General features: G+C 46.2%; 5 protein-coding genes and 1 long non-coding RNA gene across 12 annotated transcripts; 3 read left to right on the top strand and 3 right to left on the bottom strand.

The window, feature by feature from the left end:
- The first annotated feature begins 1,010 nt into the window (after positions 1 to 1,010).
- On the top strand, positions 1,011 to 7,141 carry LOC143906954 (uncharacterized). Its single transcript, XM_077423358.1, has 6 exons — positions 1,011 to 1,136; positions 1,533 to 2,179; positions 2,361 to 3,441; positions 3,620 to 3,774; positions 4,002 to 5,141; positions 5,441 to 7,141. The coding sequence occupies exons 1-6, from the start codon at positions 1,134 to 1,136 to the stop codon at positions 5,541 to 5,543; spliced, it is 3,129 nt and encodes a 1,042-aa protein (XP_077279484.1). The 5' UTR covers positions 1,011 to 1,133; the 3' UTR covers positions 5,544 to 7,141.
- A 237-nt stretch (positions 7,142 to 7,378) lies between these two features.
- On the bottom strand, positions 7,379 to 8,460 carry LOC143906996 (uncharacterized). Its single transcript, XR_013259696.1, has 3 exons — positions 8,327 to 8,460; positions 7,992 to 8,148; positions 7,379 to 7,909 (listed from the first exon to the last, which is right to left on the bottom strand). It is a non-coding gene; the product is annotated as an uncharacterized LOC143906996 (long non-coding RNA).
- A 589-nt stretch (positions 8,461 to 9,049) lies between these two features.
- Positions 9,050 to 10,755, top strand: LOC143906979 (NKAP-like protein). 2 transcript variants are annotated; one of them, XM_077423411.1, is made up of 4 exons: positions 9,050 to 9,310; positions 9,686 to 9,779; positions 9,888 to 10,300; positions 10,442 to 10,755. In XM_077423411.1, the coding sequence occupies exons 1-4, from the start codon at positions 9,225 to 9,227 to the stop codon at positions 10,617 to 10,619; spliced, it is 771 nt and encodes a 256-aa protein (XP_077279537.1). In that variant the 5' UTR covers positions 9,050 to 9,224; the 3' UTR covers positions 10,620 to 10,755. The 2 variants fall into 2 exon arrangements, with proteins under 2 accessions (XP_077279537.1, XP_077279536.1); XM_077423410.1 differs by having other exon boundaries at positions 9,054 to 9,310; positions 9,888 to 10,321.
- Positions 10,756 to 10,851: 96 nt separating this feature from the next.
- Positions 10,852 to 12,792, bottom strand: LOC143906983 (rhodanese domain-containing protein CG4456). 5 transcript variants are annotated; one of them, XM_077423418.1, is made up of 4 exons: positions 12,628 to 12,792; positions 11,450 to 11,650; positions 11,148 to 11,310; positions 10,852 to 11,080 (listed from the first exon to the last, which is right to left on the bottom strand). In XM_077423418.1, exons 1-4 carry the CDS (start codon positions 12,641 to 12,643, stop codon positions 11,017 to 11,019), a joined length of 444 nt encoding a protein of 147 aa, XP_077279544.1. In that variant the 5' UTR covers positions 12,644 to 12,792; the 3' UTR covers positions 10,852 to 11,016. The 5 variants fall into 5 exon arrangements, with proteins under 5 accessions (XP_077279544.1, XP_077279546.1, XP_077279547.1 ...); XM_077423420.1 differs by lacking the exon at positions 12,628 to 12,792 and adding an exon at positions 12,413 to 12,571; XM_077423421.1 differs by lacking the exon at positions 12,628 to 12,792 and adding an exon at positions 12,219 to 12,393.
- A 96-nt stretch (positions 12,793 to 12,888) lies between these two features.
- LOC143906950 (uncharacterized) lies at positions 12,889 to 21,930 on the top strand. Of its 2 annotated transcripts, XM_077423345.1 has the most exons (14): positions 12,889 to 13,039; positions 13,383 to 13,506; positions 13,599 to 13,780; positions 13,892 to 14,151; positions 14,223 to 14,418; positions 14,625 to 14,911; positions 14,994 to 15,394; positions 15,470 to 15,615; positions 15,760 to 16,091; positions 16,177 to 16,311; positions 16,398 to 16,582; positions 16,726 to 16,880; positions 17,902 to 18,989; positions 20,641 to 21,930. In XM_077423345.1, exons 2-14 carry the CDS (start codon positions 13,428 to 13,430, stop codon positions 20,654 to 20,656), a joined length of 3,462 nt encoding a protein of 1,153 aa, XP_077279471.1. In that variant the 5' UTR covers positions 12,889 to 13,039; positions 13,383 to 13,427; the 3' UTR covers positions 20,657 to 21,930. The 2 variants fall into 2 exon arrangements, with proteins under 2 accessions (XP_077279471.1, XP_077279470.1); XM_077423344.1 differs by having other exon boundaries at positions 17,902 to 21,930.
- A 911-nt stretch (positions 21,931 to 22,841) lies between these two features.
- On the bottom strand, positions 22,842 to 26,146 carry LOC143906968 (peptidyl-prolyl cis-trans isomerase sig-7). The gene is made up of 4 exons (XM_077423394.1): positions 25,929 to 26,146; positions 25,109 to 25,599; positions 23,833 to 24,074; positions 22,842 to 23,693 (listed from the first exon to the last, which is right to left on the bottom strand). Exons 1-4 carry the CDS (start codon positions 25,996 to 25,998, stop codon positions 22,970 to 22,972), a joined length of 1,527 nt encoding a protein of 508 aa, XP_077279520.1. The 5' UTR covers positions 25,999 to 26,146; the 3' UTR covers positions 22,842 to 22,969.
- Positions 26,147 to 26,168: the final 22 nt, after the last annotated feature.

Below are 26,168 nucleotides of genomic sequence, written 5' to 3'. Positions count from 1 at the left end.
TTATCATTATATATCATTATGGATTCGATCGGAAGGGAATAGCATATTTTTCCTGAGACACGATCAATGACGCTTAACCGAACCCGGAGGGCGGTTACTGGGGCACAAAAATTCCGATAAGTGAAATCCGAGGAAATGCCGCAGCGAAATCACAATTTGCGGACAGCGAGTCGCGTCGTCCCGTAACTCTCGGATACGTTCACCCATAAATCTACATTTTCCAAGTATCGAGAGGTCCTGTTTTATCTTCTACCAGCGCGAAGAGCAGCTAGCTCCTCGTCGCGGATCTTATTAATTTTACAATCGTGCGGTCCCAATTGATAGATCATAGATCCACAGGGAGCCGCGTAGATCCGGCGCGGCAGCTTCCTTCCTCTTCCTCTTTCCTGGCGTTTCGGCCGTCGGCGCCGTCGACTTCGGGGTTCAGGGCGTTGTGGACAGAGACGGGGAAAACGAGAGAGAGAGAGAGAGAGAGAGGGAGAGGGAAAGGACGGGGATGGCGATGAGGATGGGGATGAGGAGAGAGCGAGAGGCCGATCGATGCATTGAGGCGCCTAGTGGCCAGGCAGGCAAGGCACCAGGCTCTCTCCGCGCGAGCACGGACGGAGAGCTCAGCCCCCGAGCCCCCGTTCTGTTCACCCCTGCCCCAGTATACCATGGCCTGCAGCGGCGCGGGTGGCGGGCGACGCGCGACGCGCGACGCGCGACGCGGCTGGCTTCCCTCTGGGGAAGGTACATCGGTACATGGTAGCGTGCAGTTGCGCATCGACCTCCGGGGCGTGCACGGCGAGTAGCGGGTGGCGGCGCTCCTCGTGAGTGCAACATCAACGACGACGGCTCACGGCGATAGCGGTGGCGCGTAGGCGGGGTTCCCGTCGTCGCGCTCTCTTCTCCGGGAGGCTGACCCGTGGTCGTCGTCGTTCACTGTCGAGCCGTCGGGGATGTCGTTGTTGGTACCAACGATCACTGCCGATCGCGATTCGTAACTTTAGTCCTCTTCTCTTTCCCGTTATTCCCGTTCGTCTCGTCGTCTCGAGCCATCCAGTCATGCTGTCATCATTGTCCAAAGCCAACATCCGAATCGCAACGTCGGAATTGTCCCTGTGATATGCTCGTTTCGCTGGCGAACTATTATGGTAAATCAAACTTGGCTCGTCCTGCTGTCGATTAGATCGTACGTCGGTAGTTGTATATGACATTTATGACGAATAAAACGCTGAGTGGAATTGAATTGGCGCGATCGTGCGCGGATGTTTAGATGTTTCGAACACTAGTCGAAACAGGTGTTTACGATGCGGCAGCCCGCTTGAGACGCGGGCTGACACTACTTAATACGATTAGCCCGTGGTCCGCGGAATAGGATACTCGCATATTGTGTTATATATCATTAAGAATTGTTAGAACAATTTGCTAAAATCACGATTGAACGGTTCTTAAAATTCCGCGATAATCGTTACAAATATCAAACATAAATAAAATAGATAAACCCCTTCAAAGATGTATATATCACAGATTGGTTTTTCGCTGAGCAGGAGATAGCTGATGCCGGAGGAGGATCCGACAACAATAACAGACAACAGTATTTTCAATCACCGCGTCGTATCGGTATCGTCTCACTGTTGTTGTTGCTGCTGCTGCTGCTGATCTCTGACGCGTCGAACGGCGGCGGCGTCGGGAGCGGCACGGCCGCCGGGGGCGGAGGCGGAGGCGGGGGTAGTAGCAGTAGCAGTGGCAGTGTCAGCATCATCGGCAGTGGCGTTGGTGGTGGCACTTGCGGGTTGGCCGAGTTGACGTGTCGGGACGGCCGCTGCGTGCCGATCGACGCTTACTGCAACGGTGAAGATGATTGCGGCGACGGCAGCGACGAGCCGACGTTGTGCACGCCGTGCAATCGCACGTACCACGGTCGCGAAGGGCACACGTACAAGCTGGACCTGCCGAGGCCCGCCGAGGAACGCCTGCCGTTCCTCTGCCATTTGACGTTTACCGCCGCCGGTCAGGGTTACGGCGAGCTGGTCCAACTGCTGTGGGACGCGTTCAGCGTCGGCCGCGTCGACGCGAATGCCGACAACTACTTCACCAGCTGCCCCGAGGGCTCGCTTCAGCTCGCCGAGCTCGGTAGGCACTTCACCGGCGGTTCGTGGTGTGGGGTCAGCGAGGGTCGCGCGTCCTACTACAGGTACTCTCTCGCTCTCCCTCGAGCTCATTCTTATAATAAGTGCGCGTCGTTTACACTCGCAATTGCGCGAATCTTCACCTTTTCCCTGGATAAATTCAGTTCTGCAAATTTTAAGGTCTTCTCTTATTATCACGATTAATAAGTAGTAATTGTCAATAATGATTTTTTATTATTGATGCAGCGAAACCAGTACGGTCACTGCCTCTATACGGCTGTTCCATGCACCATCCGCGGTGCCGTTCGAGTTTCGTCTCCGTTACCGGTTTGTCTCGCGCAACGAGGCGGTCGCCCGGCTGGGCAAACCAGAACTGCCGATCGAGCGGGGCTCCCCGGTGCCGGGCACCTACTGCTCCCGCAACTTTTACGAATGTCACCTGAAGCAGTGCCGGTTGCAGAGTCCAAACTATCCGGGCGAGTACCCGCGAAACGCAAGCTGCCTGATCACCGTGCGCCAGAAAGAGGTACCTACGTGCAAGCACGCCATGATATCCGTCAAGAGCACGCTTGCCGGTCCGGTCGGTCTCAGCGCTACCGTCAACACGAGCCTCAGCGTCTGGCAGGACTGTTCCCCCGAGAGGGACCGTTTGATCTTCCGCGACGGGGCGCGCACGGAGGACCCGGTTCTCCTGGTGTACTGCGGTGGCCCGCTACCGCGGGTGACCGCGCGCGGACCCGCCATGCAGGTGGAATTCCGCAGCTCGCCAGTCGCGATACCGCTGGGCGCGTCGTCGCTGCGACTGGAGCTTGAGTTACGCGTTATCTACGTCGACTCGGACGGGTTGGATTACGCCAAAGGCCCGCACGGCTGCAACTTTTTCGTGAATGGCACCGGCGTCGGCGGCAAGCGGAGTGGCACGATACGCGCACCTTTACACGCGCTACCACCCGGTTCTAGCTGCACGTGGAACATCAAGGGCGCAACCGGCGACCGCGTGTGGATATACTTCTCGTCATATTCGCAACGCGATCTCACCGGCAACGGCGAGAACAACGCAAGCGCCGGTCAAGTGACGCCAGATATCTCCGCGGCGTCGGTATGCGCGGTTAAACTCGTCTTCTGGGACGGCGCGCAAAATACGGGCCAGCCAATGGCCACGCTGTGCGACGACACGCCCAAGCTGTGCGCCCATGCGGCTCTTCGTAATGTCACCAGGAGCACGAGGCCGTGTACCGAAGATGAGAGTTACCTGACGACCGCGCCGAGCCTGACCCTGAGTATGGAAACCGTTCTGGGTACCGCTCTCCATCCGATTAACTTCCACGTGAGTATACGGGATGTTATTGCGTCTATATCTTGACCACCTAAAATTTTCCCATTGCCTTTGATGATTCAATTCAATTGTATATATGTACTTTTCTTCGTAAGAGAAAAGAGAGCTGTCCTTGGCCCAAATTTAAATAAAATTATCTACTTACAATTAGTTTCCGTTCTCGTTCCAGGCGCGATACGAGTTCATCTCCACCGTTCAGACCGGCGAACCCTGGGGCGATGGTATCTGCAGCCGAGTGTGGCGCAAGGTGCACACTGGCGAAGTGATGTCACCGCGCGACGTACGTCTATTCGGGCGAGGTGGTGCCACCAAGCTGGATTGCAGGTAGAGAGCGTAGAGACGGAATCACAATAAATTTCTCGCAAGTATAAATAAACGATCGATTTAGTCGTTAGAAAAACAAAGAAAGACTTGTAAGCAAACGCAAGTCCAAAATTTCAGCGTTGCAATATCTTTTTGCCTTACTTGTGGATACTGGGTTCGTTGAATTGAGAAATCCATAAATATATACGTATGTATATTGATCTCGATACCATGCCCGATCTGTGCAGATATCGCGTGGAAGCTGGTAGTGGGGAGCGAGTCCGTTTGACGTTGCACAACGTCAGTCTCGGCGAGTCCACCGTGTGCACGAGCGATTCAGATCCACACACCGGTAAACCGCGCTGCGTTCAGGAGGTGGGGTCCAGGGAGGCGCGTCTGGTCATTTACGAGGCGCCGTGGCGAGACGTGAAGCTACCCCGGGCGTGTCTGTGCGACAACACGTCACATTTGCCACTGACGTACGTCACCTCCGGCCGTGCGCTGGAGATAACATTTTTAGTGGACCAGCAAGCGCCCCACGAAGACTTTGAGACGCTCTTCTTCTACGCCAGCTTCGAGCTAATCCGTGTGCCAGAGTGCCCGAGAAAGCAGAGGATCCGTGGCGAAGGTGGCGAGCTGAGATTCGTCAATCCCCCGCTGTCGAGACCGGACATTTATTGCGAAGGTCTTCCGTGGCTGGTGGAGGCGCGCGAGAACCGCTCGCTCTTCGTCCTGACCTGGGGCTGGTTTCTGCCATTGGAACCGCCGCCGCCGCCGCCGCCGCTCGCCGGTCCCGAGACGTCCGGTGGCGTCGGTGGTACGAGCGGCGATCAGATCAAGTGCCCGACCGCCAATCGCATCCTCCTCTATTCTGGCTGGCCGCCGAAGTTGTCGAAGATAGTGTGCCCGGCGGAACCGGGCGCACGCGAGTTCACCGTGCACGTGTTCTCACAGGAATGGCTAGGCCCGACGGAAGAGGGCAAGTGGCCGGGTCCGCCGAGACCGCCCGCATTATTGCTGGACTTCGTCGCACGGGAATCCGGCCAGGCAGCTGCCTCCTGGCTGGAGATCTCCAAGAGTCGCGCGGCGCTTCGCCGGCAGCTGCGTCTTCCGGAGAGAATCCCGGGCGCGACGATAGAGAACGAGACAAACGGCGTGCCGTCGTATATCGGCGATTGCCCGCACAAGTGCCCCGAGCTGGGTGCGTGCATCGCCGCCAGTCTCTGGTGCGACGGTCACGCGCACTGCCCATCCGGTCACGACGAGGCCAATTGCGGGAACGGCGCGCGGCTACTCGGACTGCTCCCGCCCATCACGTGGCTCGTCGTCGCCGGCGTCGCTGGAATTGTCACTGCCTTCGCGTGCCTACTCACTATTCTTATCAGCAGGTAACTTGAAGTAACTGAGAAATAAAAAAAATCAATGTTAATCATCACCTTTATTCACATTGGTTGTCGTAGAACGGTAAAGTTATTATTATACATAGCGTTTGCCGCTAGATTTATTAAGCTTTCCATCGTTATCGCGATTTTTTATATCTATATTTTATCTCTTATACGTATTTTATGTAACGTTGGAAATATATGAGAGCATTCAGATTTTATACAATTTAAAAAAATATAATGTATTTATACGTCAACTTGGTAGAACACTCTCTTTATCTCATCTTATTGCTCATCTCTTCCAGATCCAAAGCTCGCACAAAGAGACTTCACTACCAGGGGGCGAAGAAGAGCAAGAAGCCGCGACGGGCACCGACCGAGGAGACGCTTCTCGGAGCGGCATCCTGACAACAGCCGCCCGGTTTCGTGGAGTACATTCACGTGGACCGGGAAACGACTGTCTAGCGACGCTAATTCTGTGCTTCACCGTCCAATGACTTAACTCTACTCGACAAATCCTCCCCCGTGGTGCCACATACATATATATAATCGCGCAACGGGTGACGAGTTTCCTCCAGAACTCCGCCACGCGCTTCTTTCTTCCTTCATTCGTTTTCCTCCACCGAGAACATGACCTCGTTCGGTCGCGTTCATCCTCGTGTCTGCCTGCGTCGACTCGCGTCGAGTCGAGTCGAGTTGAAAAGGATCTATCCATCGAATGTTTTTTGTTCGCGAGATAATTAGTGATGTACTTATTTGCGATAGTCCTCTATATACATATATATTTCATTACAATTACGCGCTGTTACCTCTATGTACACACACACACACACACACATATATATATATATATACATATTTAACACGTTATACACACACATAAAATGCATATATATGCATGCGCGTGATGCGTGTGTGCGAATCCCTCGATTTAGGTGTATAGTTTTAAGAGCGTGTCTCGACGGACGGAAAGTAAATCCCGTGAAGCTATGCGGCACTCGGGCGAAGTCTACCTTTCAAACGCTATTATTACCTGAAGATATCCTAATTCGCGTGTTCTGACATATAGTGATAATTATTTTAGAGACTAGAAGAGAGAAAGGGAGAGAGAGACAGAGGATGAGTCGCGTATCTCTCGTGGGTTATTCTAACAAAAGATATACATATAATAGATTAGAGCCGAGAACAAAAGTACGTTTTATGAATAAGATCATATATTTCAGAATTATATCGATAATGAGATTAATTGAATGACGTTGAAGTATAAAGTGTGTAGTTAGCGATAAAGATGATAACAGGTCAGGGTTCGTAGAATATAGTATATGTATAGAGCGAGGACGCTCCGCCATGCGAGAACCCGCGGTCTCGTGCGGCGGAACTTAAACAAATATACTGCCTTTTTCGCACGTGGGATTGTTCGGGTGTCGATGGAAATTGCATTAAAATCTTTGCGTCTTTTGATTCAAGCCCCAGCTACATCGTGTGTATGTAAAGTTCATTTCACCTCCGTATCTTCTAAAATATACGTAGGCATTTTTACATATTCCTATAAAAATATATACATTATTTTTACATATTATTACAAACTATATTAACGTTACCGATTGTTATTCGGCATTCAAATTGATTTACGATCTGTAGATAAATATTTATTTATTTATTTATTTAATATATATACGCGAACGCGCGCGCGCGCGATGTTTGTATAATAATATAGACTGTAAGAAAGTCTGAAGTCGCATTCGCGCACCGCAATGTTATATTCAGAAGCAATATTCTAAAGCGGTGAGAGAACGGCTCACTCGATACTCTTTGCTCCGCCAGTATTCTGAAATAACAAAATATTACTACGATATCTCTCTTTCGGGAGAAAATGATCTCTGGCTGAGCTCGCCCAATTCCGACTTTTGCTCCGACTTTTTCTCAAGTAGTTTCTTGAAGAACCTTGTACATATAATCTCCGATATGCGTATATACATGTATATATTTTACAAAGGGTGTTTCAAAGCTTTACCGGCAAGCTTTCAGAGCAGATTTCCGTCGAAGGAAACGTCCTCCGCGTCGCGTCGCCTGCGTTTGCTTTTACTTTTTACACATTATCCACTCAGTCGTTCGTCGCAAGAATCGCGAGTGGTTTTCGGCCCGACAACTCCGATGTTGTGGAAGCTTGCCAAGAGATTCCGAATATCTCCTATAATGTTAATTTTATACTATGTATACATAGCGATACGCATAATGGAGCGTAACGTTATACATGTGCGTATAGTGCGTACATACGGGACGGCCCGGACTGGTCTTAAGGCGGCTCCGATTAGCTTGATCGGCGATTAATTCAACCGGCAGAATTGCTCGAAGCATAAATTTCTGACTACATAATTCGCGTTGTCCCTAATCTCTTTTTTTTTATGCCGAACAAGAAAATAATCAATAATTCTAGCAACAAAGTAACACAAGATATCGCTCGATAAATTAATCGTTAATTAAGTTAATCGAAGTTTAGTCCAAGTCTCCCCGAACTGCCCTGTTGAAAAAATAAGTTTTTCCGGGGTGTCTCTCGTCGGACCACGTGGAATGCGCATTTAAGGTCAAGAGGACTAGAGATTGTAGCTCGACGAATCAGGACAGAGCGGACTGAGATGAAAGATATTTAGATATCCGATTGATAAAATTCTAATCTCCAGGTCGCATCTCGCATCGCCCGATGCCATGCCGACTGCCATGCAAACTCGATCACCCGTATCACCCAGCACGGTAGAACTTGGGCACGCCAAAGACTACAAAGACATAACGTAAACATATTTACCGATGAAATAGACAATGTTGTATTTTTAGCGGAATATATATTGGATATTTTACCGGGCGAGTGCTCATATATTGCGCCTTTACGCGATCTCATCTTCATGTACAGCGGTGTTCGTTAGCGTCAGAATAGATATTTCGTTCTTTGTAGCTGAACTTTTAATACTTCTCATCTCTTAATTCCCTCTTTTTCTTTCTCTTCAACGTAGCGCAGCTATAAGAGATAGGACCTCAAGTTTATTTCTTGTAGTTGAATCTTTTGTACTTTCTATTCTTAACGTACCGATCGTGCGTTAAGTATTCAGTATTGTATTATATATGTATTTCATTTTAATTTTAAATGCAGAAAATATAATATACCTAGCGCAGCTACAAAGAGCAGAAAGACTTACCGTCGCTACCATGCCTGCCGAATTCGTTATGATACGGACTCTTTCTCTACTTGTGTACACAATTAAGTGTATATATGCATATGCATATGCAAAATTAAGGTAGATGACAGAGAGAAAGAAAGAGGAAGACCACTGACCAGTAGAGAGATCATTAGTATTAGAAAACTGAGAATAACGTCTCGAAGCGTAAAGTCACTCAAACTCGCTCGTTATTCGAAAATCGCAGAGTGCTGCGGTATTACGCAAAGCACTTGCCACTCGTGTATACACGCCAATTTCAATAAAAGCGACAACTTTTGTCTCGTAGGAAAACATCATCGAGTACGAGTACCATTTACGAGCAGCGTTTTTACCTTCTATCCCTCTACCGCAGTTAGTATCGCACTGCGTTTCGCGTTTCGCTTAAATTTGTATAGTGAATGCCTACATTCCGTCTATTTTCTGTATCGCGAGTGAGTGGTTATCCAAGGTTATCGTGCGAACCCTGCGAATCTTCGGATATATTAATTGAATGTACGTAGAAGAGAGAAAAGCTTACGAGACATGAAAGAACAAGGAGGATAAAAGTACCTTGTCTCTCATGGGGTCCCAAAGAGACGGACGTTCGTTAAAAAAGGGGAAAGAGAAACGGAGCGATTCTGTGGAATTTTTATTGGTGTAGCGATGTATTTGGGTGCGAACCTAACCTAACCTAACCTAACCTCTCGTCGTCAACAATAGTCAACGGTCAACAACCATCAACAACGCTCGCGAGGAGGACGGATAGGAAGGTACGGGAGTACCGCTGGGTCTCAATTTTTGTCCGCCGGTCAGATACATCGGATAAAAAAAGAAGAATACGTAATGTATAATTTTGTCGCACCTGTCGCGAAGCAAAGAGAAGACGAACGAGAAGACGATGGACGCGCGAAGGCGCGAGAGAGAGCTGATAGGCTTGCGCGGAGTTCCCGAAGCTTGGACCAGATCCCCGACGCAAATTGAATAGTACGTAGTACGTAGACATCTCCATTAAATAGACTTTTAAATAATCTTTGACGACGTATCTGGCTCTTTAATCGCCGCCATAATTCACGCAGAGAGATCGTCGAGAAAGAATTTAAATCCGTAAACAATCTATAGCCTGTGGCCCGTGAGGTTAGGATTAGTCTCGTCACACGAACTAACTTATCAACTTGAGATCTGTGACTTTTGCACAAGCTATACGTTCCGCACACGAGTAAAATTTTGTTATACGATGTATAATCTATCAGCAGTTCGTATTCAAATATACTTGACGTTCGTTCAACAGATTTCCATCGGTCTTGAAAATGGTACGAGTGGCGTAGCGTTCAAGTTTTGGTTTGTTTTTTTCATTTGCAGCAGCTCAGACGAGGAGGATGAAGATCTGAGCAAACGCAAGGATAACGCTTCACCGAAGGATCGCGAGAGAAAGCGGCACGATACTGAAAAAAAGGTACCAGATTAATCACGACGATCGCGATCAATGTTGAATCAAACGTGATATTCATTCGAGCGTACGTAGCATACGTGGACAAGCGTTGTAATAAAATTGAACGTTTAGAAGAGCAAGAAATTGAAGAAGGAAAAGAAAGCGAGGAAGGAGAAAAAGGCGGAGAAAGAAGCAAAGAGAGAAAAGAGGAAGAAGAAGAAAGCAAAAAAAGAAATTGACGGTAGTAGTTCCGACGATAGCGGCAGCGACAACAGCAGCGACGAGGAAGTCTGGGTGGAGAAAACCATGGTCACCGATAAGCCGAAACCAAAGAAAGACTCGAGTTCGGACGACAGCGGAGACGACGGGATGGTTGGACCCGCCCCGAAACCCCACGTGACTCTCTCGGCCAAGGATTTCGGCAAGGCGCTGCTACCGGGCGAAGGCGCGGCAATGGCGGCTTACGTCGCCGAAGGGAAGCGCATACCCAGGAGAGGCGAGATCGGTCTCACGTCGGAGGAGATCGCGTCGTACGAATCTGTCGGGTACGTCATGAGTGGCAGCAGGTAACTTGTATCAAACATATGTAGAAAATTCTTATATATATATATCTCTACGTATTCCATATATTCCGTATCGTGGAAGACGACGACAAGATTTCACAAACGTCTAATCTTTCTCTAAAGGCATCGTCGCATGGAAGCAGTTCGTATCCGAAAGGAGAACCAGATTTATTCTGCCGACGAGAAGCGTGCCTTGGCAATGTTCAGCAAAGAAGAACGACAGAAGAGGGAAAATCTTATATTGGGACAATTTAGAGAGATGATTAACCACAAGAAAATGGCACAGGAGAAAGGAAATTGACGAATTTTTATCGTGACTAATATTGACGCACCTTCTCGCGTCTGTATATAATCGTATAAATTTTAAGCTTTTGTAAATTGAGCGAAGGTGATGTACTCGTATATAGAAAATATCAATGTATATACACACACACACACACACATACTTGAATATATATAAATATAGTAACCATTTTCTCAATTTTCATGCAGTAGTTTGGGTAACGGCAATTGAAAAATAATGCATCCATCCGTTACATCGAAATAAAACTTTAGCTTTTATTATTCGCATAATAGAACATCTTGATATCGCTATTAAAAATCAGTGCAACGGTGAAATCGTTCTATTAATAACATTGTATATATATAATGGTAGTTTCTTTTTTACGTTCAACTTTTTTTCTTCACTGTTGCTCCGTTCACTTTCTTCTCCCTGCACTTTTTTCTTCCCACTCCAACCAGCCTCCAGGGTAGTGATGTGCCCTGCAAAATGAATAAATATATAGAACGTTCTATTATAGAAATCTACTAATAATTACAAAAGATATACCGCGCGTATCCTATATTCTGCATGGTTTGTCGCATAGACGCGCTTCTTTTGCCAGACCGGCAGCTAAATATGATTTTTGTGTCCGTAGTTGGCTTAGGCTTGCCATATTTTTCCCGAAACTCTTCCTCCGAAAAATTTTCGAATACATTCCTAACGTCACCCACTGAAATAAATAATATATTTAATTACTTGCTGCTATATACGTTATATCATTCACACGATCGTACAATATTGTCGCCGCGTAACGTTGAAAAAATTCAAAGTTTTCCAAAATTTATGTATGCGACGAAAGATTTCTATACTTGGTATATGGATGCTTCCTGGTAATGCGCCAGTCTCGCTTATCTCAGAAGGCTCTCTAATGTCAACAATCAGGGTGTTAGGGTCCTTTTGTTCTTCCAATAACTGTTCGTAATTGACTTCGAGCGCCATTCCGTTTTCGCACGAGGCTGCACTGTCCTTTTCTCGATAAATTATATTCGAGGAATATAAAGTCCGTATCACTGAAAAGAAATTCAATCGTATTATTTCGTTCCGCAAAACATCGATACTTCAAATACTACAACGTTAACTATGTTCTATTCTATTAATACACTAATAACACAGTAATAATGTTCTTTTCTAATTCTATAATAAAGAACTTTAGTCACTGTGTGCGTAAATAAAGTAACAAAGAAATAAAAGATAAAAACGAAAACAGTTCCGAGGAAATTTATAGAAATCTGGATATTTATGTTAGATACTATAATTTTTCTATAAATCTCCAAATCCTGCTACAATAGAACGGAAGATACGCACGATTGCCTGCGCTCGGACGGTTAAGCGTAATTTCAAAAAATTGTTTAGAACTCGGTGACAACGGCGAGACGTATGGGTTTCCACGAGAACAACTCGACGACGCGTACGACGTCGACCGCGTCGACGCTTGATACAATCGGCGAGAAAATCTGGTGTACATAACGAACGTCAATTTTTTTGTCGCGATAACACCGTGATGCACGATTGTTCGTGATACGACGTACGACATACGACTCGCACTCGTGTTTCGTTTGGTATAAAGTATATAAATACCTACATCCTACATCTCTACATCGTTAATAATAATAAGTCGAATAAAGTTGACAGGTCTCGCACTAAAAACAACCCGCGTTGTATTTGTTAAAGTAGCCGGTTCAAGGTTCAAGCCGAAACGCCAAAAGAAGCCGGTTGCCCCTTTAAGATTGCGTCATAAAGGTCTATTCAGACAGCTATAGCTATATACATACGCGTCGATCAATGAGTGCATCGATTGATGACAATGCACTTTATCACTTCTCGCCGTAGCGAGACATCGACGAACGAACGTGCCAGTACACGGCCCGCTTTCACAAGCGTTGACCAATGACAGCAAATGACAGCGCCGCTACGTGCTCATAAATTATGAATACCGCCCATAGTATTCAATCGCGCATATTTATTTTTGTATTCATTTTGTAGTTACCACTCTTATCACCCATATTAAATTCATTGAAGAATTAATTCTTTTTCTCGCGTTATACGCTGAAATAAAACAAAAATTTCTTTTTTCGCGTGCTCTGCCAAATGTTTTAAGCCCGGTGTCCACGATGCAAGAACTTGGTCCAAAACTGCTGCTTTTCTGCTTTAGGCCCGGTTTGAACGTTTTTGAAAGGCGCACCATATATCCATTTTGTGAAAAATGGCGGACGGTATTCCAATAATTTAATAGTAAATAGATGGTCGGTCGTCGGTAGCGCAATCTGACGAGGAATGCGGCAAGCGGCTCTTTTTATTTCTCCTGTACGGTCAAGTGGAGCGTGGAGTGTACTAATTTATCGAAAATAATCACGGATACGACTCGGCTTCGTTCTCGTTCCCGCAGTTTCGCTCATCGAGTGAGTAAATCGGGGACGGGGGGCAAAGGCTCGGACCTGGGTTTCCCGTCGCGTGCCGCGTTGGCTCGACAGCGCGTTCGCGTTTCGATTTCCGCGAGCGTGCACGATTCCTCGCGAGGCCACTGGTTTGGCAGATACACCCCGACGACGATGCGTCCTATTGTTTATTCATACGATTCACGATTCTCCGTTCCCGGAGAACGGGTGCGGCTTCCTTCGTCCGAGCAAAATTCAACAGAGATCCCGATTGCGCGACCCCCTCTGTTTTCCTCCTGTGTAGCGCGTATCTCCGTCTTTCGTCCCTCGCCCATGGATTCTAGATCTCCTGCCCTTTTGTTTTCAGACGAGGTATACGATAATCCACATAAATGAGCCGAACCCTGCGAAAATGAGTTCGCTACAGCAAGGAAACAGGTTCCTGCCATTCTCAAACAACACGTTACAAAGAAAACAATTGTCTATGCAAGGTACAGCTTTGGAAATGTAACATCTATGTGCGCGCGATAGCCTTTCCATCTTAGGTCCGTCGAGGTGTCTTACTCGGTACATTTTTTTCCAGGGGGCCTACCTCAAAGTTTGAGCGGTAGCGAGACCGACGTTTCCACGTCCAATGAGAATCTGAGCAACGAAGAGAGATATGTCATACGGCATACGGCTCGGCAAGAACCGCAAGGTCAGGAAAATCAGCAACAGAGTCCCTCCAGATCTTCCAGTCACAAAGAAAATATACCAAATATTCAGGTACGTTCGAAACGTGTACGCGCTCAAAAACGGCGCAACTAATTGCGCGAATGCATTCTTTTGTAATTTAGTCTATTATTGTCTAAGGTTAATAAGTTTGTCGCGATACAGGGCAACCTACATAATAGGAACAGTCTGAAAGACAGCTTGAACGGGTCTAACAGGAACAGTCTGAAGGAGAGTTTGAACGGCTCCAACCGGAACAGTCTGAAGGACAGCGTCAATGGATCCAATCGGAACAGCTTGAAGGACAACTTGAGCAATCGTACCAGCGGTTCCAACAGGAGCAGCCTAGATGTCTCGACGAGTTCTTACAACACGTTAATTATACATAACGCTAACGACGACAGCTCGTGGATACCATCTGGAAGGTAAACACACGTGTTTATGATTGATTACTCCTGAGGTTATTTTGGATTGCATCTCCTATCTGCGTCAACAGGTTGTCGGGCATAGTGAGGGAACATGGAGATGTGGGTTACTTGTATTGCGACGGAAAGGGTCGTTCCAACAGTCCCGCGATACAGTCCTTGTCCAATCTGCCGCACGAGGATTACGTCCACGAACAATCTGGTGGTGGTGGTGGTGGTTGCCAAGAAATCACGGATATTCCGGATGATTATCTTAATCAGTCTCAGGTATGTTGGTTCTACCAGAACGATTAGCCCGACAATTGATTGGTTGAATTACTTATTAAAAGTAACGTCGTAAATAATATGTCTCGGGAGTTAAATACATCATATGTATGATGTGTTATAAAGTGATATTAATGTTAAATTGATGGGGGGGGGGGTTAATGTATTATTTTTCAAATTTAAGTTTGGTCTACGTATGCGCTTTGCAGGTCTTGAAACATCTAGCGAAAGAGGTAAAAGTGCCGTCGTATTCTAACAGTGGCAGTCTAGAGATGAGATTAGGAGAGATGAGAATAAGAGACGGCGACGGGAGAAAGCAGAACGACGGCGAGTACGAAGGCAGATCGACACCGTGCTACGTATCCACGCTGTTTAAAAGTAAACACAGGCTCTTCGGACCAACGGAGAAGTTGACTGTATCGCGATCACAGCCAGATCTATCCAGGATCAACAAGGCGGACATCGATAATTATAATCTTCGAGCAACGTCGCCCCGGTAACGTAATATTGATTATTTTCTACGTATTTATACTTCGTGCAAACGCTGCGATATGTAGCTGACAGCTGCGTCTCCATAGACCGCAGACTAAGGGACGGGAAGAGTTGGAAAGGGAGATGGGCGAGTTGTGGCCGTCGTCGGAGATGATTCAGATAATAATCCAAGAGAACAGCGCGTTGAAGCTCGAATTGGATCACTGCTACGGCAAGGTTGCCAAGACGCAGAAGCTGGAGCAGGAGATAGCGAAGGTGCATCGTGTCCACGAGGAGCTTGCGGCGTCTTGCGAGCGACGGGAGAAACTGGAGCGTGCCGCCCGAATGAGGCTGCAAAACGAATGCCGTCGGTTGACCGAATTGAATCGCGCGTACAGAGACCAGATCGACCTGCTGTCCGCGCGTACGGACAGTCCGCCGATCGTCGAGACAATGCGGAAGGAACTAACGCAACGCGAGCTACTCATCGGACAGCTCATCACTCAGAGTACGATTCGTTTTTCGATCGTTCGCACGCAAAAATACGATTTCTCTCTGAATTTATTCTTTCGTGTATTTTTAGACAAAGAGTTGACCGCTGCGAAGGAGAGACAGGAGATTGAGCTGGCGGCGCAGCGGGCCACTTTGCAAGAACAACGTACGCACATCGACATTCTGGATACCGCGCTGACGAACGCGCAAGGCAATGTTGTACGACTGGAAGAAGAAGTAAGTTGATTTATTATTGATAAATTTGGTAAATATAATTTAATAAAAAAAAAAAAAAGAAAGAGACAGTTTTCACAAGTAATTATATTGGTCACAACAATTATATTGATATGGACACGATTAGAATTATTTTCGTTTGTCAAGTGTCGAAAGAAGCAAGTGTACGTGGAGAGAGTGGGCCAGCTTCAGCGGGCCTTGTCTTCGCTTCAAGCGTCTAGCGATAGACGAGAAGAGACCGAGAGACAACTGAGAGGTCAGCTGGAAAGGGAGTTGCGCGAGGGTGGCGGAGGTGGCGGCGGTGGTAACGGCAATGAGCAGAATTCGAACGGCGAGACGATCGCGGATCTGAAACGACGATTACGCGAACGGGACGAGAAGATCATGTCGCTCGAGGGCGATGTCGTAAAGTGGGAACAACGCTACCTCGAGGAAAGCGCGTTGAGGCAAGCGGCTATCGATGCTGCCAGCTTGCCAAAGTCAGTGTAGTCTCATTCGCTCGCCCCTCCCCTCCCCCCATCACGTTCGTCCTTTTTTCTTACGCTTGTTTATCTCTGTGATTAGAGACGCGAAAATCGCCGCTCTGGAAAAGACCAGTCAGGATGCAGAGAAATTAATCGCCGAGGCTCGTTCGGAGAAGATGAGACACATGGACGAGGTGCACGCCGCACAAAAGAAATTGGCCGATCTCGAATCTAGGTAAGAGTCGATTAGATGTCCGACAAATCGGTTGCTATACTCACGAATCAATCCATTAATGTAATCAATGTTCCCGATTCTAATAGAATGAAGGACTTGGAGTCCAAGCTAGCCGAGAGAGATGCCATGATCAGGGTGCTGCAGAAACACACGTACGACAAAGCCGACAGCAGTAGCAGCAGCGGCGTGGGTAGCTATCCTGCCGCGCACTCGTCTCACTCGAGTACCTCGGCGGATCGTCACACCGCGCTGACAAGCACGCCGGAACTTGGTAAAGATGAGAAACCTTGGCGGACGAGACACAATTTCGATCACGATAATTCTTCGATAAGCTTTTCGATAATCTTTTACAAGTTACAGCATTTATATATAGTAATACCTTCCTTCTCTCGTTTCTTTTTTTCGCACGAAAAGTGAGCAGCGTACTCGGCGGTGGCAGCGGCTACGGCAGCACCGGCTCTTACGGCGTTTCCGACAGTTATAAGTATAGAAAGCAGGGCAGCTTTGAGCAGACTAATAAGAGTCTCGACGATCAACTGAAAGAGCTAGACTCTCAGCTGCTTAGCAAGGTACGCAGAATATAAGATGAGAATGTAGCGTTCCGCGTATGATCGACTCTCAGAAGCTCTCGAGTCTCATCACGTCGAGTCTCACTTTACTCCGTTGCTCTCGCGTTACATATTATCTATGAGACTATAACCACGTACGTGCGCCGTCTGATACATTGACATTTACATTTTGTTCACATTAATGTTTACCTGTTTTTTTCTTTCTTTCCATCGATAGAGATACATTAATTTACGGACGATCGTAGTTCTTTAGCAACTCTTTTTAATAGTCGCCGCTGATCATGCAAATATTACAGGTCACACGTTCGAAGGTATCCTTGCGTTGCTGTGTATGGCTCTCCGGAGCACCTTTCGTTAGCTTAGTCGTGTTTTCTTTTTTCTTTTTTTTTTTCTTAATTAAGAACTTGTGAGAATAGCTAGCGTGTACGTACGCGAATACGTACGTAGGACGGAGGAGAAATCTCAAGTAGATATTCAATCGCTCTTAAATGGTAAATTCGAAACGAGAAACGTTACATTCTAGCTATTCTCTGGTTGGAGTTATTTTGAAGTTAATCGCATAATATTGTGTGACTTAACACAGTTAAAAAGATTTTACTTTATTTTTATAGATTTTTTTAATATATTATATATCGAGAGAGAGAACACTATGTGTTACTTTTAATATTCTCCGAATGACTTTCGGTGCTTTTATACACATGTGTGTGCCGTAAAATATTGTTTTATTTTTATTTATTTGGTTTTATCGAATATGTGTATATTAACCGTTTGTCAAAATTGTGCTCGAGTAGATTAGCCAAAATAGATCTCACGTTTTACACAGATTAATCTTTCTCTTCTTCTTTTTTTGGTTTTTTCCGAATTGTTCCACTAATTCCCCCTGAGGATCCTTACCTTCTCTCCCGTCCGTCCGTTCGTATCCCTGAATGTGCATGTGCGAGCGTTTTATGCGAGCACTAACCCCTTTTCCAGGTCCCGGCCTCCTATCTGCAACCCGTGCGTTCTCTCTTTCTTGTTTCAGCGGGCACTTTGCTGTTTTCCAGGATTCTCTAATCCAGGCACTGCGTCGCGAAAAGGAAAAATACCCAAGCCACTACTGGCGGGTGTAGATAGCACAGGTACCTCGAGCACCGCCTCGAGCAAGAGTCGATTGCTGGACGACTCGTCCGGTAGCGGCGTCGACGTGGTGTCGTCGAGCATAATCGAGTTCGCCAACGCGGCGGCCAGGCTGAAGGGCACCATCTCGCGACTGTCGGACGGCGCCAGCGGCGGCAAGCCGACCGAGGACATGATGCTGCTCGAGAAGCAGGGGAGGAGCTCGCAGCGGCAGCGGATGGCAGCAGAGGTGGGCGGCGAGCCACGTCGCGCTGGGAGCCTGCCGCCCAGCTCGTTACCCCGACCGCCGAGGGCACTCAAGGCGACTAGCGCCAACTCCCGCTACTGTCGCCTGAGCGACACGGAGACGCGCAAGAAGTCGGATCCCGGACCGGGGATGCTGGACGCCTCATCCGCGACGAGCGGCGCGAGTGGCGGTGGCGGTGGCGGTGGCGGTGGCGGTGGAAAGATGACGCGCGATTCCTCCGGTCATTGTAGCAACATCGAATATGGTAGATTCGACACCGGCGCCGTCATTGCGAAGACGTCGCGCAGCAAGAAGAAGACTTCCGTGGAGAGTCTCATGGCGAACAGCTCGCCGAAGAAATCGTCGGTCGGCGGCGGCAGCGGCGGCGGCGGTCACGAGTACGAGAGGCTGCAATCCGACACGATCACGATCAGCAGTCGCAAGAAGTCGTTCGGCGGCAACTCTTGCGCGTTGGAGTCGACGGTGAGGCATCGGGAGATGCAGAACCGCTCGTTCATCCCGCCGCCGCCGTCGTCCCGCGCCCGCTTCGGCGAGTACGGTCGCCTGAGCGACGGCGAATCCTCGATAGCGGCGGCAACCGGTGTCCTCAAAGGCGGCGGTAACACCTTGAGGAAGCATACGGGAGCGAGCGGATCCTCCCGCGGACAGAGCACCGGCAGCACCGTCAGCAGCAAGAGCGGCCGCGATTCCGGTGGAACCGCTAGTAGCGAGGCATCGACGGCTTCCCTACCGCCGACCAAGGCGAGGTCGATACCGCGTCCCAGCAACTACCGCATCCAATTTTGAGTAGCTCGTATTTATGCGCGACACGCGACACCTCAGTCGGAAGATTCGAGAGGCCGATCTCGGTCGGAAACTGGTACAATCTCGAAACGAGCGTTATACGGTTCTCGAGATTCGTCGGTCGAATACTCGTTTCGGTATCCCGAATCGACGGTTTTATAATGAAGCGTCTTCATAAACTGCAGCATTGACAATTCGGCGGAATTCTCGTCCAAGGACAATGATTGAATTTCGATGTCATGTTGCTAGGATCGATCGCCTTTAATGTCTGTATCACTGTCACTGTATATACGTTTGAAAAATTGTTGGGGTAAAATTTCGTAAGACCGGATGAACGCGGACAGTTTTGGGGTTTTCATTGGTTTTAACGTCCAAGAAATCGAAGCGCGGTTGTAACAACGAAATCGTAGACGAGAAGAACGACGCAGCCCCCCCTTGGAACTCTAGCCTCTGGTGAATTCGTTTTTCCAACGGTTGATCGGTTTAGGTCAAAATTACTGAAATTTCGGTTCGCACAACGCGGTCTTGACGAATTCTCTCTCAAGTTTATATCGCATAATCGCGATTCTCGAGAGAGAACGATTAGACTATTTGATTTTTAAATGAAGGCGTGACGCCGTGACCGAACTGCTTCGCGTATTTCGAGATTACTACGTTTCGACGACTAGGCCTCTCGAGTCTGAGCGTGTTTCACTATTCTCTATAACTATAAGAGATTCGAGATTCGAGTATAACAACCATAAGTGCGCGGGCACGGGAATCGTTAGCGCGAGTCTGGTGCCGAGCGTCAAGTACAAGTTTTCGCGAGACACAATCGTCGACGTTTCTCGTCGAGTCTCGTTATAACGTAACCACGAGCTTGCGATGCACGTAAGCAACACGATGCGAAGGATGGCCATAACGGGGAAGCGCCTAAGCAGCCTAAGCTGGCGCGGCGTCGCGCCATTACGATTACTATTCATTATTTAGTAAAGCCAATCGCCAGGCCATAACGAACACCACGACCTATAACTAACGTAGCGACGTAGTATATGACCTAGTCATTACCAAAGTAACTCTCTCGATAGAATAGGAAAGAAGAATTGTCTTCCCTGATCGCATCTCGCGTGTAACGGCGGCCTTTCAGGAGGATATACTTCGCTCCTCCTGGGTGAAGTGCCTTTCTCGCGGATCGCCTCGCGCGCGATCCATTTCTTGTTGCAAACGCGCGTCTCCGTTTCCTTTTTCCGCGAACGGAAAGAGAAACTGGCGCGAAGGTAATTTTCTATTGCGATGTGGAAGCACGTTACGATACCTCAGCTCCGAAAGCTCGATCTTGTAAAGAAGGAGAGACCGAATCGCGAACGGGACGATGCGCTTCCTTCCGTTTGTCGGTCGTTCGGCGATACATTCTCACCCTCGCGCGTTTCTCCTCTCTTTTCTCGGTCGTCGGTTGGTTTCGTCGTCTCGCGGAGACACGCACACACACGCCTTCTTGTTCGATATAGAGACGATACTTCTTTTTTCGCGTAGCTTTATCGTAATGTAACGATCCTTCCCGGAGATCGCGTAGGTATAGAAAATCGGATTATCTCATTTACCTAGCTATTATTTTAACGTTTACTATTTTTTCAGGGCGCGTGACGATTAAGGTAGTCTCCCCGCGCTTAGAAGAAAAAACGAAGCGATAAACGAAGAACGCCAAAGTGTAAAACTTATATATATATACATATATATATTATTTCTCTTGCGATATATCTGTATATTATTACATCTCTCTGTGTCCTCTGCCACAATATATGTAATTTGCTGTATTCCGATCGAGAGATATGAAGCAAGAAAAAGATCTTCTACAAGATCGTCAGACGATAAGATCTCTCGTCTAAGATTTGAATAGCTTCGACGTGGCTTTCAAACATGGTATGAACGGCTTTTGTAATTTATTCATTAATTTGTTAATATCTTGAATCAATTTCCTTGATTTACGCGTGTATAGGAGTCTAGGAGTGCACCGAGCAAATTATTGTATTTTAAAAAAATTATATGTATACATATCGCAGAGCAAATTTTATATATATTTGCATATATATTATACAAGGTGATTTTTAACGAATATTTTAGAGGGTGAAAATTCTTTTTCTTCAATCAAAGTTTTCTCTATCATTCTTTTAATATTATCTAATATTGTGTTATTACGTCTCCTAGAGTTTCCACAGTAACAGTAAAGAAACTGTTTAAAGTGCTTGCGTTTCATTATAATTTATATCTCTTTCCAGAACAAGTTGGACAGGTGTTTCAGTATTCTCAATCAAACGTCAATCACATAAATATAAATATTTTCAAGTGTTATTCGAAAAAAGTACGTGTAATGCAGACACATATACGCGATATAGTTCAGAGGCTTTGTAAAAAATTTTCGAGTTACACTAAAGTAAGGAAAATGCTCGGAAAATACAAAATTTAAATAACCTGTGTTCACACGATACTTTTCTTGTTTTAGATTTTAAATTCACCCTCTGAAATATAGAATGTTTAATCAGAATCATCTTGTATAGTGTATATCATAAATGTCTCCTAATATAATTCACCGAGTATTTATTTGTGTTACATATATATATTTTGGAATTAGTTATCTAATATATGCACGCGTACGCGCTTATAATGTATAGTTTTGTTTTCCTCTCCCCGATTTATATATATAAAGCGTTTTACGTAATGCGGCGCAATTAAGCTAAATTTTCTTTCGAACTTGTAACATATGGATACGGACTGATTGTGATGTAGCGAAGTGTTACAACGCGCGATTAGGCTAGAGCTCTCTATAAAAAAAAAAAGGAATAAGCGTTATAAAGTAACTGCGAGACGCATCTCGTGTAGTTTGGAATAGCCGAAAAAAGTCCTTGAATAAAAAGCGGTTTCTTTCTCGAGAGCGATATTTAAAACCCGACGAACGAATCGTGAGACAAAATCGCGCATATATGCTACATGATGCTGCGAGTGTGAAGGTGATGATGCTAATAGATGATCTTGCATTCAATGATACGGAATATTGGCACACGCCTCCGCCGTATTCCGCGATTTTTCTTTCTTTTTCTACGCCAATCGCGCAAAATTTGCCAATGTCTTTCCACAGGGCGGAGAGAGACAGGCAAGCGAAACGAGGATATCGCGAGAAACCAATGTGCCTTCCCCTAAATATGCAAGAATACCAACGTGCGACGTCACCAAAGAAACAAAAGAGCATCCTGCGAAAGCGAAAGCTCGCGAAATGCGAGCCTGCGTAGCTCATTATCCGCGTGTCCACGTACAAATGATTTATTATCTATCGTTCCTATAATATTCTCGCACGTGCATGCGCCAACTAAAGCGGGACTTGGACTCGAAAGTGCGCGGGGCACTTTCGTGAGAGATTATATTCCTTCTTAAATCGGGCGGCGGTGCTCAGGCATAAAACGTCGCCCGATCGTTTTCGCTCTCTATTTTTAATACGACCGTTCGCTCCGCGACAATCCGTTCTGATCATTTATCATACCTGTTACGGTGATCATCGATGTCACTCTTCGTCGAGACCACTACTCGTCGAATGAAGTCTGTGGTTTCGATAGCTTTACCGTACGCGCTCCTAGCACGTGTAGAATCCGTAGAGCTTCCCGTGGCCTTGCGAAAATCGCTTCCATCGACCTGCGAAAGAAAGTGCGTGCGTCGATTGACGCCCCGTCTCTCGTAGACCGATTACGAACGAATACCTTTTTCTCAATGTTTTGTACTCGAAAGAACGCCGGCAGTTTTGCTCGATGTAAAAAAAAAAAAAAAGAAACGTTTGAATTACAGGCCCCTCTTGTAAACTGTGCGTTTATTCATTTTGATGTCACAATACAAAGGAAATCGGCAGTAAACCTCCATTTAAATATATCTTACACTCAAAGCATCTTCAGTTCTTCCATCTCTTGTTTCCTTTCCTTTTTCACCGTTTTCTTTTATGCTTGTGCGACCTTTGTCTCGTATCATCCTCATCCTCCGTGGGCCTTTTCCTCTCGTTATCACGATGCCGACGTTCTCGATCGCCGTGTTCGTCCTTTCTACCTCTTCTTTCCGATCTCTCTTCGCTCTGATCTCTTCTTCGGTCGTTGTTTTCATCTTTCTTGCTTTTTCTTTCCGACCTCTCTTCGCTGTGGCCCCTTCTCTGATCGCTGTTCCTATCCCGTCGTTCTTCTCTTCTTCTTCTATCTTTTCGTTCGCTGTCGTACTTATTTCTCTCATGACGATCATCATGCGATCTGTCTTCCTTTCTCCTGTCTCTAGTATCTCTGTCTTCTCTTCGGCGCTCGTGCTTTCTATGTTCGGAGACGCGATCTTTATCGCTCTCCCTTCTTCTTCCTTCCTCTCTATTTTTATTCTCTATTTTGTCACGATCCTTATCGCGCGATGCTTCAGGTTTCTTTGAGGAGGAGTAATTCTCATCGCGTTTCTTCGTCTTGTCCTCCTCGTCGAAATATCGGATACCTTTTCCCTTGCCACGCCAACGCATCTTGGCGACCGATTGCGAGAAATCCACGTGTATTCTTCGGTCGTCGATCAGAACGTTGTCCATCTTGAAGTATGCGTCCTCGCAGCTTTTGCGATCGGCGAATTCGATGAACGCGTACTGCAAGGAGTCGCCCGTTTGGTGATCTCTTATAACTTCGCAGCTGCAACAGTCAACGAATCATAAGATTTAATAAACGTGTAACACATATCGTAATAAACTGATATATATGAGGAAATTAATCAAACTATAATACATAATTATCAGCATAATAAAAACTATAAATATAAATGTTTACATACCCAACAATTTTCCCGAAACGACTAAAGATAATTTCGAGATCGTCGTCGTTCGTGACCGGATTTAACTTGCAGACAAACAATACGTTTTCCGGCGGGGCAATATCCGCATCCGGTATATCTCCTACAATCTCTAATATTGTAGCTCTCGCTTTTGCTTCCTTCTTCTTCTGTATTTCCATAATCTCTTCCGCGGTCATACCGCCAGTATCGTCGATTGCTTCATCTGCCCCAATTCTATCGCTCTAAATATGGACAAACATACAAAATATACAAAGAAGATGTGTAAAAAGGGTAAAGATATCTTAAGGTAGGCGTCTCGCTACGTGCTAGTCATGTGACTGTTTGTAGGTTTTCACGTTCAGAAATATATTTCAGGCAATTTTTGCTAAGGGAAAAATAATTTTATGAATTATGGTGTAAAATTTCATACGTGACAAAGTATGTTACTTTTTCCAAATTATGTGATTTTTCTCATTTGACTCCGTTTTGATCAGCTGATCATGCGAGTCGTCGAGAAAGGTTACAAGTGAGGTTACATCTCCTTTTCGATTGAATTTTGACAATTACTGAGAAAGGGTTTCAAAACGCATGACAGGGGTGTCAATTACTATCCAATTCGGCTAAGAAAGACGAGCCTCATAACCTGCAACTACAGTGATTAGCCAGCGGCTTGCCAAGTCTTCCCAACCTTACCTCGACCAAAAAATGTCTGCTCGATTACCGCATTTTCACTAAAATAAACTAAAAAATTAGCAGCGAAATCTCCGGTAAACTATATATTTTATGGTTGCATCGGATTCTTCGAAATCTAATGTACAAAAAGCAATGTTTTTTCTCACTTCATCTAATCGAAAAATGCGAAAATATGTGATTGAAACCGTGATAGAGCCTTCTTTTTCTGGCCGTCTGTATGAAGTAATGCAAAATTTGTGATTTTCGAGATCGATTTTCTAGATTAAATAGTCGGTAAGGAGCCACAGAAAAAATCGACTGCAAAGCTGATCATATAATTTGATATAAAATCCAAAATCGAAAACTTTATCTAATACATGCCCTGACGAGACGACTACCTTAAATATGTTCAAACTTGTATTTATATAATAAGCAAAATTAAATAAATAGGCATAATAAAAAGGCACGGAAGGAAAACATATTTGTTTACAAGCTTATTTTTATCAAAGGAAAAGAGATGCATAGATGTAAACATACACGGAACAGACGTTATCAACGCGTAAAGAAACGAAATTGTGACATTTATTTTCTAAATGTGGCATACCATTAAAGCTTCCTTCGTAGGTTCCGGGCTTCTGTCGGGAATCACGAATCCTACGGGATCCTCAAACGGATCCTCCAAGATAACGGTGTGAGATATCCTTATATCTTGATACGGTCTTTGATCTCCATCGCAGATGGTTTCGTTAAACTTGAGAATCACCTCCAATCCCTCTGTGATCTCTCCGAACACGCAGTGTTGGTTGTCCAAGGACCGCAGCTCTGATCCCAGCGTGACGAAGAACTGGGAGCCCAGCATGTTGTTCCCGCAATTCACCATGGACAGCAGACCTATACGGCTATGTTTGATCTTCGGCATCTGCTCGGCTTCGTAGTAACGAGCCTTTTCACCCAGTACAATTCCGTACGCGCTCTCTCCGCCTTTCCCGGTGCCAGTGGGATCGCCGGTCTGTGCGATAAAGTTGGTCTGCACCGAGTGAAAGAGGTTCCAGTTGTAGTACTTGAGTTTGCACAGTTTTAGAAAATTCCGCGTGGCTGCAAAGACAAAAGTAAACACGTAGTGCGTCGTGCAAATGCAAACGAGAGGTCTGTTCCTCATAGCCGCACTGTTTACTTTGCGCACTTAGAATATGGAATAGATAGGTATATAACTAGGCGTTAAGGAAACAAAAAGTTGAAAGAACAGATCTAAATACAGAGATATAACGTAAATTACGCGTTGTGCGATAGGTGTTTTAAATATTTAAATTCGTTAAATATGCAATTTTATAATGCTTAAAATACATCATACTTAATTCGGAATTACTTGACGATGCGCATAACTGTGCGGAGAATTTCCTTGATCATCGTGGAAGGATACTCACTTTGAGGACGCTCCTCGGTGTAGAGATCCACCGTGAAATCTCCTACGGTGGTTTCTACCACCACGGCCATGTTTCCTTCTCGGATTTTTTAACTATCGGACAGCAATCTCAATTTTTCTTACGAGAAATAAAAATTATATATTTCGAAACGGAGCTGCCGAGCCACCAGAGCCACTAGCTGTAGGCTGTATAGGTTACCTCAGTTCTCAGTTCTCAGTTCCAGGTTAGGCCGCATTGGGC

Source organism: Temnothorax americanus, unplaced genomic scaffold, assembly GCF_048541705.1.
Source record: "Temnothorax americanus isolate GAGA-0224 unplaced genomic scaffold, ASM4854170v1 Scaffold78, whole genome shotgun sequence".
In the NCBI taxonomy this organism is placed as follows: domain Eukaryota; kingdom Metazoa; phylum Arthropoda; class Insecta; order Hymenoptera; family Formicidae; genus Temnothorax; species Temnothorax americanus.
This window is presented reverse-complemented; position numbering and strand designations above follow the sequence as displayed.

Coding starts and splice junctions, on each gene's coding strand:
- LOC143906979 (XM_077423410.1), top strand. CDS start 9,225: ATGGACGCGCGAAGGCGCGAGAGAGAGCTGATAGGCTTGCGCGGAGTT. Junction 9,780..9,887: donor GGCACGATACTGAAAAAAAG/GTACCAGATTAA, acceptor TTGAACGTTTAG/AAGAGCAAGAAATTGAAGAA. Junction 10,322..10,441: donor TACGTCATGAGTGGCAGCAG/GTAACTTGTATC, acceptor CTTTCTCTAAAG/GCATCGTCGCATGGAAGCAG.
- LOC143906954 (XM_077423358.1), top strand. Junction 2,180..2,360: donor GGTCGCGCGTCCTACTACAG/GTACTCTCTCGC, acceptor TTATTGATGCAG/CGAAACCAGTACGGTCACTG. Junction 3,442..3,619: donor TCCATCCGATTAACTTCCAC/GTGAGTATACGG, acceptor TTCTCGTTCCAG/GCGCGATACGAGTTCATCTC.
- LOC143906968 (XM_077423394.1), bottom strand. CDS start 25,998: ATGGCCGTGGTGGTAGAAACCACCGTAGGAGATTTCACGGTGGATCTC. Junction 25,600..25,928: donor CACCGAGGAGCGTCCTCAAA/GTGAGTATCCTT, acceptor TTGTCTTTGCAG/CCACGCGGAATTTTCTAAAA. Junction 24,075..25,108: donor CTACGAAGGAAGCTTTAATG/GTATGCCACATT, acceptor GTCCATATTTAG/AGCGATAGAATTGGGGCAGA.
- LOC143906950 (XM_077423344.1), top strand. CDS start 13,428: ATGAGTTCGCTACAGCAAGGAAACAGGTTCCTGCCATTCTCAAACAAC. Junction 15,395..15,469: donor CGGACAGCTCATCACTCAGA/GTACGATTCGTT, acceptor GTGTATTTTTAG/ACAAAGAGTTGACCGCTGCG. Junction 16,583..16,725: donor GACAAGCACGCCGGAACTTG/GTAAAGATGAGA, acceptor TCGCACGAAAAG/TGAGCAGCGTACTCGGCGGT.
- LOC143906983 (XM_077423417.1), bottom strand. CDS start 12,174: ATGTCGTACGTCGTATCACGAACAATCGTGCATCACGGTGTTATCGCG. Junction 11,651..11,945: donor CCGTCCGAGCGCAGGCAATC/GTGCGTATCTTC, acceptor ATTTCTTTTCAG/TGATACGGACTTTATATTCC. Junction 11,081..11,147: donor CAGAATATAGGATACGCGCG/GTATATCTTTTG, acceptor TTCATTTTGCAG/GGCACATCACTACCCTGGAG.